The 12,415-nt window shown below is 39.2% G+C and overlaps 1 protein-coding gene across 1 annotated transcript; it reads right to left on the bottom strand.

Moving 5' to 3' along the window:
• Positions 1-423: 423 nt before the first annotated feature.
• Positions 424-12,179, bottom strand: LOC139142788 (uncharacterized). The gene is made up of 5 exons (XM_070712956.1): positions 12,057-12,179; positions 7,171-7,257; positions 6,738-7,001; positions 6,238-6,300; positions 424-5,453 (listed from the first exon to the last, which is right to left on the bottom strand). Exons 2-5 carry the CDS (start codon positions 7,175-7,177, stop codon positions 778-780), a joined length of 5,010 nt encoding a protein of 1,669 aa, XP_070569057.1. The 5' UTR covers positions 7,178-7,257; positions 12,057-12,179; the 3' UTR covers positions 424-777.
• Between the last annotated feature and the right edge of the window lie 236 nt (positions 12,180-12,415).

Genomic DNA, 12,415 nt, shown 5'->3' with positions numbered 1-12,415 from the left:
AATTTTTGTAATAATAGGTAGATGAAACACACCATAATTTCACTTTATTTATCTTTATTTCAAATGGTAATAAATAACTGTTGTAATTTCAAACAACATATTGCAAAAGTGGATAAAATGAAATGTCAAATAATGCCTAATATACATATTGTATATACACATCTATCTACACATTACAAATTGCACATTTCTTTGGAAAAACTACAAAAGGTGTAATCCTAGTACAAACATTGTCACTGGCGGTTTAAATTGTACTTATCTCTTGTTCAAAGCCTGGAATATGTTATAATATCATATATATATATATATATTATATATATATATATATATATATATATATATATATATATATATATATATATATATATATATATATATATATAAATATATATATATATTTATATTTATATTTATATATTTATATATATATATATATATATATATATATATATATATATATATATATATATATATATATATATATATATGTGTGTGTGTGTGTGTGTGTGTGTGTGTGTGTGTGGCTGTCTGTCTGTGTTCCATGCACAACTTCGTACTGTTATAAGATATAAGATCGTGCAGATGAGAAGTTTATTTTGGCTTTCAATATGGTGAAAATTTCAGTGATGACATTCAGAATCATTATTGCATTTCTAAAAATTTACAAATGTACATATTGGAGATTCTGCTAATGACAGCCAAGAATTCAAAACACGGCAGGTAATATGGAACAGCCTGCTGTGACAGGCCACAAATTATTGTAAAGTACTCGGGGAATCACAAATTCTTCAACCTAAGAAAACACACAAGTCCATTTAGAAGGCCCACGCAGACTACATCATCAGGAGTCACATCGATCGCAGTAATTGCTTGCTCAAACGTAAAGGAAGTTACATATGTATATAGAGATGGTTCATTTCGCGTGCCTGTTTTCCAAACCCTGAGTGATTTATCGTAAGATCCAGTTAGTATGAACTTGCTTTTGTGAACTTTGACCGCAGTAACTTTTCGTGTGTGACAGTCCTGCTGATCAGATTTGTTTATTGTGTCGTCATTGACATCATGTCTCTTACCAAGGTAACCAAATACATTGCCTGTTACGGAACTCCAAATTTTCAGTGCACAGTGTTCACTGGTGGACAGCATTGTGTCTCCGTCCACACTTTTCGTTGTATTGCCCCAGCTGCTTTGGTGTCCAACCATATATTTTTGTACTTCATTGGTCTCAACATTACGACCTTCTACAACATAGTTGTCATAACAACAGTTTATCCGTTTCCCATCTGAAAACACGGCAACTTTTCGCATATTGAAATTTGAACCAGTACTTAGGTATTTTACGACTTGTCCACTGCCAACATCACGGACCTCCATCATGTTTCTGCTTGAACCAGTGATGTACTTGGTTCTGTCAGGTGTCAACGCAATGGTCCGGATACCACACTTGCTTCCACATTCACTCTGATCGACTCTGCAGTCACCTGATTGCATATCCCAGAGGGCAACAGTTCCATCACGTGACCCTGACAGCAGAAACCCTGGTCTGACCATGTGAAGAGATGTTAAAGCATTTGTATGGCCTATAAGCTTCTTAATGATTTTGCAAGTATCAATACTCCACACGAAAATGGTTTGATCCTGTTGACAACTCGTGAGGAGATATGTCTCACCACTGTCTGAATAACCTATTAGTTGTTCGACAGCTGATGCCATTTCTCCGACTTTTCTATAGGAAGATTCGTCAATTACTGGGCCATTATTCTCAATGTCATATGTACTTTGAAATGGTGTTGCCATTGCATTAGGCTTGAGGAAGGGTGTTCTACCGCATTTGTAGATTGTTTCTCTGTCATTTGTCTTCCAATACGACAAGGTTCCATCCGCAAATCCTGCAAAAAACAGTACTTCCTGTTGGCCATTAGTGCTTGCTTCAGTTTCAAGCATAAACACGGCCGTAACTGCACTTTTTAGAGACTTTGGCTTGAGCAGTCTACCCATTAGACTCTCTGTTTTCTGCAGACCAATTATATTGATGTTACCAGATTCGCTGCCACAAAGGAGTAATGCATCATCTGCAGTCAGGAAGAGTGATGTCACAAGATCGTTGTCATCATGACCACTGGAGATCTTGGATTCTATTTGGTTGTCCAGATGCCAGAACCTGATTCTACTGATCTCATCCCATCCTACTATAAACCCGTTTGTATCATATCGCTCCACAACTGGAGGTCTATGTACATGTTCTGGAACTATGCAGTGGCAATCAGTGAAGGCTAGTATTTCAGTGGCATTTCCAACTATCTCAGAAATGTCGTCAACATTAATTTTCCACTTGCTTGCTGACTGGTGGAAAGATGCGGTGATTTCTACTTGTTTAGCATCAAAGGTTGTGAGTATGTGATGTACGCCATAGAACCGAGAAATAAGGTGACAAAGTGGCACATGTCTGTCAAGGTCCCACAGAATGAGTAAATTGTCAAGGGATCCTGACAGCAGCATGTTCCTGCCTTTGATAATGGTAGCATCCAGTGATGTCACACTGAACTGATGCCCCTCCAATGGTGCCCCAACTCTTTCTCGCTTGGTCAGGTCCCATACTCTGATGGTCTTATCAGCAGAACCAGAGATACCGTAACACAACTTTTGCGATATAGCTACACAGTTTACCCTGTGCTCGTGACCATGAAATGTGTGAATACTCTGGTAGTGTGTTAGATCCCAAAGTTGCAAAGTGTGGTCATACGACGACGACAAAGCCATCTTTCCACAGTCTGTTATTGCCAGTGCACTAACCGCTGTGCTATGTCCACCAGGATTTGGAGCTGTTCCCTTGTTGATCAAATTACAGTCCCAGATCTTGATAGAACAATCCTCAGAGGCTGACGCCACCATTGATCCATCAATAGAAACACTTATGTATCTTACTCTTTCTGTATGACCTCGGAGAACCTGTGACACCTGACCCTCTGCAATGGGTTCCATGTGAACACTGCCATCTACACTGCCAGTAAATAAATAGTGGCCATTCTTTGAAAGGCAGCAAGAAATAATCTCGCATGTATTAATCTGTATCTCTCGAACAACATCACCCTTCTTTAAACTGATCATTTTAGCATCATTACAGGAACCAACAACAAAGACAATGCTGTCATCTTCTGTAATGGAAAGCTGGTACACAGATCTCATCTTAGAATCTACACGGAAAAGATGTTGGCCTGTCTTGAAGCACCATATTCTAACATTACCACCTTCTCCACCTGAAACGATCCTGTTTCGCCTGTTGGTTATACATACATGTCTCACAATGCTTTTATGTCCAGTCATCGTGAGAGTACATTCTCCTGTCTCGAGATCCCATTTCTTTATCGTTCTATCCTTTGATCCTGACACAGCCACAGTGCCATCTTTTGTGAGGGCGACACAATAGACATTGTTATCATGACCTTTGAGAGTGGTCACACCAGACTCAGCCCTAACATCAAGGGGCCACATCTTCAATGTCATATCGAAGGATGCAGTGATAACAAATCGATCTCTTGGGTGCACAGCAAGACCAAAGACAAGCCCTTTATGATGGTCAATTTCCTGCCCTAACACTCGCTCTCTCCCTGTTTCTATGTCTATGACAACTACCCTAGCATTTTTATACTCTCCAGTTCCAAGACCTGCTATAATTCTCTTGTTGTCGTGAGTGAATGCTACAGACAACACTGGTGCCTTGTTGTCCACAATAGCTCGCTTCAAGTAACCACCTGGCTGGATGAGGCAAGTTGAACTTGGAATTAACAATGGCTCTGCACAGAATTCAAGTTCCTCTTCAATTTGACGGACAAGATGTTCTATTTCATCATTAGCTACACCAATTAGTGAGGCAATCAATTGGCAAGGAAATTGACGGATATCTTTCGAGACTACACGAGCTATGAAATGAAGGGTTTCACTGAGCAGATACACTCCTTCATTCCTCTTTGCTCTGGTAGACTTCTGATTCTGAGTAAAGAGATCAAAATCCGACAAAACTGAAGCAATGTCAGTCTCTTCTAGTTTCTTTCTCAACCACCGATAGTTCAACAGTAGCTGACAAACATTACTATCCATGCCGCCACTCAAAATATGATGGATAAGAAATTTATATATGTATCCATCATTGTCAATCGTCCACCATCGGAACATGTCATTGGATTCTGACACAGTTCCTCTGCTCGGTGAGTTGTTGTAATCTGAGTTGGAACTTAGAGAGGCTTGCTTATAGCGACCAAGCAGTACACGGTGCCTTTCGCTCAAGGCCCCTTCTCCAAAGATCTCATCAAATTTATAGCTTGCATATTGCAGTACTAGGTCATGTACTTTCCAGTGAGCTTCACCATTCTCACCTTCTGTGAAACTTATCAAGGATGACTCTTTCAAGGTTTCCAAATCCTCTTCAAATTGAGCCCTCAAATCATTGTCTGATTCGTCGACATTGTCATCAGTCATCCACATGTTTATCACAATATCCTCAGGAATTGCGGTATCCTCAGGAAAGAGGGCAAAATCGAGGAATTTCCTCTGTAAACTTCTTTCACTATTGTCAAAAGATTTCACCGCGCCAAGAAAGTTAAAACTAATATCGAAGGCACCATACACTGAATATGAATAACTTTCTGTTTGACAAGTGTGAATTTTCTCCTGCCAGAATTTGTTTCTCGTTTGTAGATCATTTAATATTCTTCGCCACTTGCGACTTGTAGCCCTGGTCTTTCCTATTCGCCTTAGTACTGAACCTACCACAGCAATGGCAAGAGGGAAGTTTTTCAAGCAGTCTAGAAACTCGTCGATCAAATCTCCAAGTTCTAATTTCAAGACATCATCCTTTCCGATGCCGGCGTAATTCAATAACATCTGTTTAGACTGAGTGTTGTTCAGGCAACCAAGTTCATAAATGGATGTGTTATTGAAAGTGAGAACTCGTTCAATGCGAGTCGTGATGAGAAGTCTGCAGTTTGGCCCTAACACATTGAAAGGTATAACATCTCGCTCGTTCCACACATCATCCAAAATCAAGAGTATGTGATGTGTTTTACTGAACTCTCTTAACCACTCTTGGCCTGCCTTTTCATCAGGAAAATTTTCCCTTCTCCCCGTTAAATACAAATGCATCGTATTGAAAAGTCTTAGTATGTCCGGTGTCTGCGACACTGTGAGCCAGACAACTTCCATCTTGAAGTTTTTACACATCTTCTGTGCTACTGCTTTTGCCAGTGTTGTTTTCCCCCACCCTCCGAAGCCCTGAATGCCAACTGGGTTAGGTTTGCGTATGTAGGTTTCATCACAGGTACTTGTTGGGCATCCCTTTCTTCCGATGATCCCGATTGGACTCTGACCAGCATCCTTCGTCAGCTCCACTACCTCATTAATCTCTTTTGGCCTGTCGACAAACTCACTTGTAAGGAAATCCATACCATGACAGTGAGCTGAAAGAAACCATTAACAAATTATTGATAAGGCAATAAACAACACGTCTTTTATGTGAATCGTATTCCTGTGATTTGAAAGAGTCGGCCATTAGAATCTGTTTGTATGGTAAAAATGCAGACACATACCCAAATCTTCACACATTCAAGCTTTGCTGCTTCTTGAAGAAAATATTCACATGATTTGAATACTGTATAGAAATGAAATTTGGGTTGCAGAGATACGTTCTCTGCCTACTTTGAAAATCCATGGCAAAGCTTGGAAGGTACAAAACGCATGTATACATCATGGCCATCCCTCCAGAGATCCAATGGTTCATCCCAAAACCTCCATTGTTTACAAATGAAGTTATTTAAGGGTCGACCATTGGATCTTACGGTTGACACCAACAAAATAAAGCTTGCACTGGTTTCTAGTGGCCTTGCTGATTTTGATTCACGTGACAGCCAACCCAAAGAAGTGTGGGATAAAAGTATGCATGCCATGCTAAATCAGCGAAATACAATTGTTCACTTTTGGATCGATATCAAAAATAAGGTAACTAAATATTTGAATTATGACATTCTGACCATTCAAACCAAGATCTTATCATTTCAAAATTTATATAGAACGTTGGGCTTAAAATGCCCCTTTCTTTAAATTCGTACATTATGTCTTTTGTTTCCTCAAGCTAAACAGAATTGTTAAGCTGAAGAAGAACCTGTTCCCTAAATGTTAAAAGACCAGTAAGAAAAAACACAAAAATTTCGTTAGTCCATCTATTATTCTCCTTTTCCCACTCACCTGTTATTGAGAAATCATCATGTCGACTTTGTTCTTCTCCAAACACATCATGTTGATGTACCCCTTCGAATAAATTAACAAGGAAAAGTAAATCACAATGAACAGGAAACAAAGCACGTGAACGACACATAAAGTAAACACGCGCAAATACACCGATAGATTAACAAACTCATTTGTCTAGATAGGCATCTTCTATTAGACTTGAGAATGAAAATGAATTTACTGGTCAGTCCGACACAGTAATAAGAATAGTCTCACTACGGTTCTAAGGAACTGGCCGAACTAGACCAAAGCAAACAACAGTGTGCATTTTCTCCTGTTTTAGGACACAATATCTCTCACAGTTGCAGGAGTTTGGATTTCCGCTCATGACTTATCGGTAAAATAAATGTTTGTCGACAGAAACATTGTACATGAGTACCTGGCGAGCTACGTTCTTCCAGGAAACAACGACCGCGACTGGAAAATATAAATAGTCCATTGGCTTTCACAACACTTACTTTCTAAGATATCTGAAAATGCTTCTACAATTTCTCCCTTTTCTAGTTCCAATAGTCCATTTTTTATCTGATACACCGTTTTCTTCTCCACAGATCTGAAGAGCAGCTGATACTTTTGTTCCTTGGCATTGTGAGGATTCTCATCGATGACGTCATTGATGTCAACATGAGACACACCCATATACCGTGCAAAAAACTGGCATTCGTTAACTGTTAGTTTGTCGACTAGAAACAAGCAGATGCCCACAGAACATTTCAATGGACCTACAAGAGAAAGATATATAGTGTATAAAACTATTCTATAATCACAATTGCAGTTTGAGTCTCTCTCTCTCTCTCTCTCTCTCTCTCTCTCTCTCTCTCTCTCTCTCTCTCTCTCTCTCTCTCTCCAGATGTATAACTATATGTACATTTGGCAAACTTAATTACTCACTCTCCATTGCGTCAAGAAATGTAAGGAACTGAAATCAACTGCTGTGACCCTTAGAATACATTCTCCCGAAATATGTCCCGGTGTAATCTGCAAAATATGAAAAAAAGAAAGACTTCAAGAAAACGTAAACAGATCTATTGGCATACATTCTGATTAAGATTCTTACGTTGTATTTTGTGTTATTTAGGAAGTAAGCTGTATCGTTCAGTAAGGAGAATCATGAGCGAAAGAGTGGTGTCAAAGACGTATCTTTCCTCCAATTAACTGTTAGAACTTATTAGGGATAGACTATTAATCTTGGAGGGGGCAATCCAGAGGCCAAGTCGGATTTTTTCATTCATTAGCGATTGTTTTTCTCCGTTTTACCACTCCTCTAAAGATCTAATCAATGGCCCTATGACAACAACGCATTTCTTGTGTCCACTAGAGGTACAAGGGAGGGAACAAGTGGCTGCACTAACTGCCAACCTTGTATTGTCAAATATAGTTGGATTACATTGGGCACTCATGACGTATCTATCGTGTGGAACTTTAACCTATCAGGTTATCTGATTGATTTTTGAGGTGTTCCGATTTTTCTTGAAATCGCGATCATTTGTTGATTCAGACAAATGCAATGCGTTGCCTTAGCAAACAGCAGGAACGTAAGCACACCCTCATATCAGCTGGCGGATGTTGATTAAACAAAGGCAGTGCATGTGGAGGTGACATGTAAAACTTCTCGCTATAAACCCCTGCCACTAACAACGAAGGTGGAGACGCCTACTCCTGTATGTCTGATTAAAACAAGAGTTCGATACACATGTCAACTGGTAAAATGTATTATCGGTTTACATAATTCCTTTAAAATACGGAACATTTGGTGCACTGGACTGGTTTTGTCGTATAGGCTCATGATCAATAGACAAAGGGATTATTTATCGGTCAAAAATATCAAGGTAAAAACAATAGAACGACCACTGTAATCAGTACGGGGGTGTCATTGCTGGAGTAGGTCGGTAGAACAATTTTAACACCCACCCCCACCCTACATCATACAAGCGACAACTCAACGTAATATGGATGGAACTAAACGAACATGATGAAACTCAGAGTCATCAGCGATGCATTCGTGGCTGTGTGCCAAAGCACGGCCCTGACTGTGATCCATTGCTTTGCCTTGCTAATTCATGGCCATGTGTCTTATAGTTCTCAGTGAAAATTCTCAATATTTCAATCAAGAGAATTTGAGCGTAATACTGAGGTTGAATGCGCCCAAGGGACAGATGTTTCGACTCTCAAATTTCTGAAATACGTTTATGACTAGACTTGCGGGAGCTTATTTTGAAGCTCATGGCGTAAATAAAGCTTTCGCCGGCTTATTTTTTGGGAAAATCGAAAATTTAATCTCTCCGAAGAGTTAGCACAGGGATGGCGACCATTTAGAATGTGAAGTGACGGTAATTGGCATAGTTGTTCCCCTAGTACCGAATTTGTTTGGTGATTTTTATTTATGATTTCGAAAGGGAATAATTAAGAGTTTCTTAACACCTTTGGAAAAGTTCGAGAGAAATACCACTTTAGACAATCATAAGACTTTGATGGTAATTAATATATTATTAATTCATAGCAACTGGGTGCCCTTTAGGTATGTTATTACCTTAGGGGTGGATCTTTAGCATTTTTAAAGGGGCATTCGAAAATGGAACATTTTCTTTTGAGCCTCGCTGCTTTTGAAATAAAAAAATTCACGTGACTTGGTAGGGGGAAAGTTGTGAAATTCTGGGGCACATGAATGCGCTGCCTAATCGATTCCTACACGGTATAGTAGGAGTTATTAAGATACCTTCTCTCTGACTAAACCGAAACGAAAGTAAATCATATCGACAATTTCAAAGAAATACTGGTTACATAATTTCTCTTTATAGTCTAGGGCCTAGCGACAGCTCGTTTTACCATCCTTCCTTTTCGCGATAAATACTTGGCAGGCATAAACACTTCCTCAACGGAATTAGATCCAGACGTGGCTGCAATTCTATGTGTTTACTACGCTTTACTGTGCTTTCATTAGCGTTTGAATCCCCTTTTCTCATAATAATGTACAAATTTCTTAATTTGTAGGAACATTAACAAGTCATATAGTCTGTTACATTATGGCGGTAGTTGTCGTACTAAGAGCATTGAAGGAGGGTCCCTAGTCCTATAAACACCGTCCCTTGGCTAGTTGTGACGAGAAGTTGTGGGTGATAGAGAAAATGATACATGGGATCCGATTGTACTATATCTGCGGCACTAAGCTTATCGACCCACATTTTTATCAGCTGAAAAATTCACAGACTATTACCTGAACGATTCAATATATCTTAATACAAACAGAACATTGATCTACATTGCATGGACTGTGAACTGGGGTCTTTTGAAATTTCCTGTAACCTTGATGTGAATTCCCCGTCTTTTTGCTAGAAGTACTATGTAAGTTATTTGTATATTGAAAGGGGATTCACCTATTTGTAATCAATAGCGCGCCACGTGTTCGGGGAAGTACCGAATACACAAATGCCTGTCTAATGAATTCATCTGGACATCGTCAGCAATGTTGTTCAATTATATATTAAAATGAATTAAGATTTTGGCTAAGTTAGTTTGAAAAGCTGTCTTTACAATTGTCTTCTTAAATTGTTAGACGGTACGGTCTTTAGCTTTTGATACATATTCTTGGCATTCGCCAAACTTATTTTTGAGCTTAACTGTAAACCACACTGTCCTCGCGCATTCCATATCAATACTTGAATACTGAATGGTTGACTCCTTAAAAGCTGCCAGTATTGATAAGGTCATTGTCTGATGGGACGTGCGGTCCCCAAATGGCGGCATAGAAATTGATAATGAATATGCATGATGAACGTTTGAATACAACTTGGTAAAAATCTGATTTGGCACATTGAAGATTTGCAGTTATTTGCTGCGAGGCATAATCGACGATTTTGGTGGATTCTCCATTGTAGACGGTGCTAATTTACGATTGTTTTGTATTGATTACGTCTGTGACCTTTACAGAAATGCATAGTAATATGACCCCGTTTGGCGTACGTAGTATCGACCCAAATACATAAAAAGAAATCTCGCTGTTGGAAAAACATGGAAAGTGTGCTATTATTAGCCACTATGTAAACCTTTGGTCAGTATGTTCGAATTTGCATTAATTTCCCCCTTAAGCTTGTTTTTACAGAAGAAGAATGTGCGTTGATTTGTCAGTGTCAGACTATGATGCAACGCGCCATTTACAGCAAGGTGAATTCAAATTCAAAGGTAGTAGGGGCTTTCCAATGGTTTGGAATTTATTGTTGGCAATGTGCCAGGTCAGCAAGGGAAAGCCCCAAACTATCATGTCCAGCATATTGTCCAAACACGTAGTAAAGTAAAACCACGTGGTTAGTTAGAAAAGGTTTGATTTAATAATCTGGTTGTTTTAATACGAACCGCGGTCCCTGTGACAGAGGAACGTGGAAGAACAAACCTAGGGGTCATTCTAATTTTCGATATCTGTTGTAAGCAAATCTGATGAGCCTATAAACGAGCCATGCAGGTCCTAACACTCTGATTGTACCGTCTTTCAAAGAATTTCGAGTTTGTAGTTCTGTTTATAATTTTTCTTGTTAGCTATATTTGTTTATTTTCTATTTATTTCACCAGAATTGATGCAAAAGAATACAAAGAAAGAAATGTGTATTTATAAAAAGCGAAGGCTTCATCGTAACAATGATGAGTAATTATTTCATAACCGAGGGACAAAGACAAAGAACCTGAACGAACGAACGAACGAATAAATGAATGAATGAATGAATGAATGAATGAAAGGTTAGACACATTCCTCTATCGCACCGTCGTAGGAAGTGTACACAAACTACATGCATGCATCGATCATTTACACAAACAGCTGTGGACGCAAAATCTTATTTGTGAACGTTACGTTTGCCACTCGAGTCACGGACGGTTTAAAATATTGACCGCCACACCTGGTGCAAAAGAACCCATCAACACAAACTGTACTTATGGCAAGACTCGAGAGTATCCACCTCAGTATCCAAAAATCAAACGTAATGTAATTCGTACCAGCGGAAACGTACTGTACTTCAGTCTTGCATGACCGTCACCTTGCGAATGGGAACGCCACACAATATGTGCTCGCTATATGATCGTGTATGTCGTAAGAAAATATCGAGCAAACGTCACAAAATTAACTCGATTTCATCATTATGATAGCTAAAGCCCTTACATATTTTGTTTTTAGCTATGTTCAAGGTCCCTCCTCGTATGAAGGGACCGTTCTGTTGGCCTTGCGTTCAGGAGTTGCATCATCTATACTATCATTTGAATTTGAATACACTAGTGTAATTGTATCTGTATATTTTTGGATTCCTTCAATGCCTTTACACAAAAATAATCATAGCGACGTAACAGAGCCAGGTTCTACAAATTTATTTATTTATTTATTTTTTGATGTGAGCGATTTTGAGCGGTGCTCAGTATGCCACGTACATACAAAAGATCGCGTTCTATGTTGCTGAGCTTCTCACAAAATCGCCTTTGTGAGTAGACCGAAAAGACTAGTCACATAGGCGTTTCCATAGCGACAAATGTACTGGATGAGCAGAAAGAAACCTATACTGTATTGGGTAGAATTTTACGAGGTACCATAATTTTTTTGTCTGTTTATTTGTTTTTCAAACCGTGTTTGTCTTGGTGTAGTCTGCCATAGCTTTCAGTCACACCTCATTATTTATGCCGGGACCGCATGTCATTTCAAGTACAAGGTATACAAATAGTATAGAACGTTCACTCAACGCAAAGAGGGCAGTCCTTTGCACTTTCACGACGTTAATGATTAACGAGAGAATAGTACATACCTCAGGTGACAGGCGTTTCTTCACATCGACATACTCAAGCTCCTGCAATAGGGAACAAACTGAGAAAACGTATCTATTAAGCTCGCGAAATAGTCCCCACACTTATTAAGCGTTCGCCTTGTCATATGATGACATCATTAAGGGCTGTATCACGTGTCTAGACTGTATCACGTGATTGTCTGACTGCACTTTCTCGCGGAATTGTCTTCAGTTGGGCATCCCAGACCACTGGGGCGGTGGTACTCACGCAAAATTTCGAAACATTTTTTTTCAACAAAAATACACCCTTATTTTCAGAAATGTGGGAGTAAATAAGACCAAAACCCCGCCTTATGTTACAAATCTACAAATCTACTAGC

This window comes from Ptychodera flava, chromosome 10 (genome assembly GCF_041260155.1).
Source record: "Ptychodera flava strain L36383 chromosome 10, AS_Pfla_20210202, whole genome shotgun sequence".
Taxonomy (NCBI): Eukaryota; Metazoa; Hemichordata; class Enteropneusta; family Ptychoderidae; genus Ptychodera; species Ptychodera flava.
This window is presented reverse-complemented; position numbering and strand designations above follow the sequence as displayed.

Coding starts and splice junctions, on each gene's coding strand:
- LOC139142788 (XM_070712956.1), bottom strand. Junction 6,301..6,737: donor ATTTTCAGATATCTTAGAAA/GTAAGTGTTGTG, acceptor ATTTATTCGAAG/GGGTACATCAACATGATGTG. Junction 5,454..6,237: donor TGATGATTTCTCAATAACAG/GTGAGTGGGAAA, acceptor GGTTTCTTTCAG/CTCACTGTCATGGTATGGAT.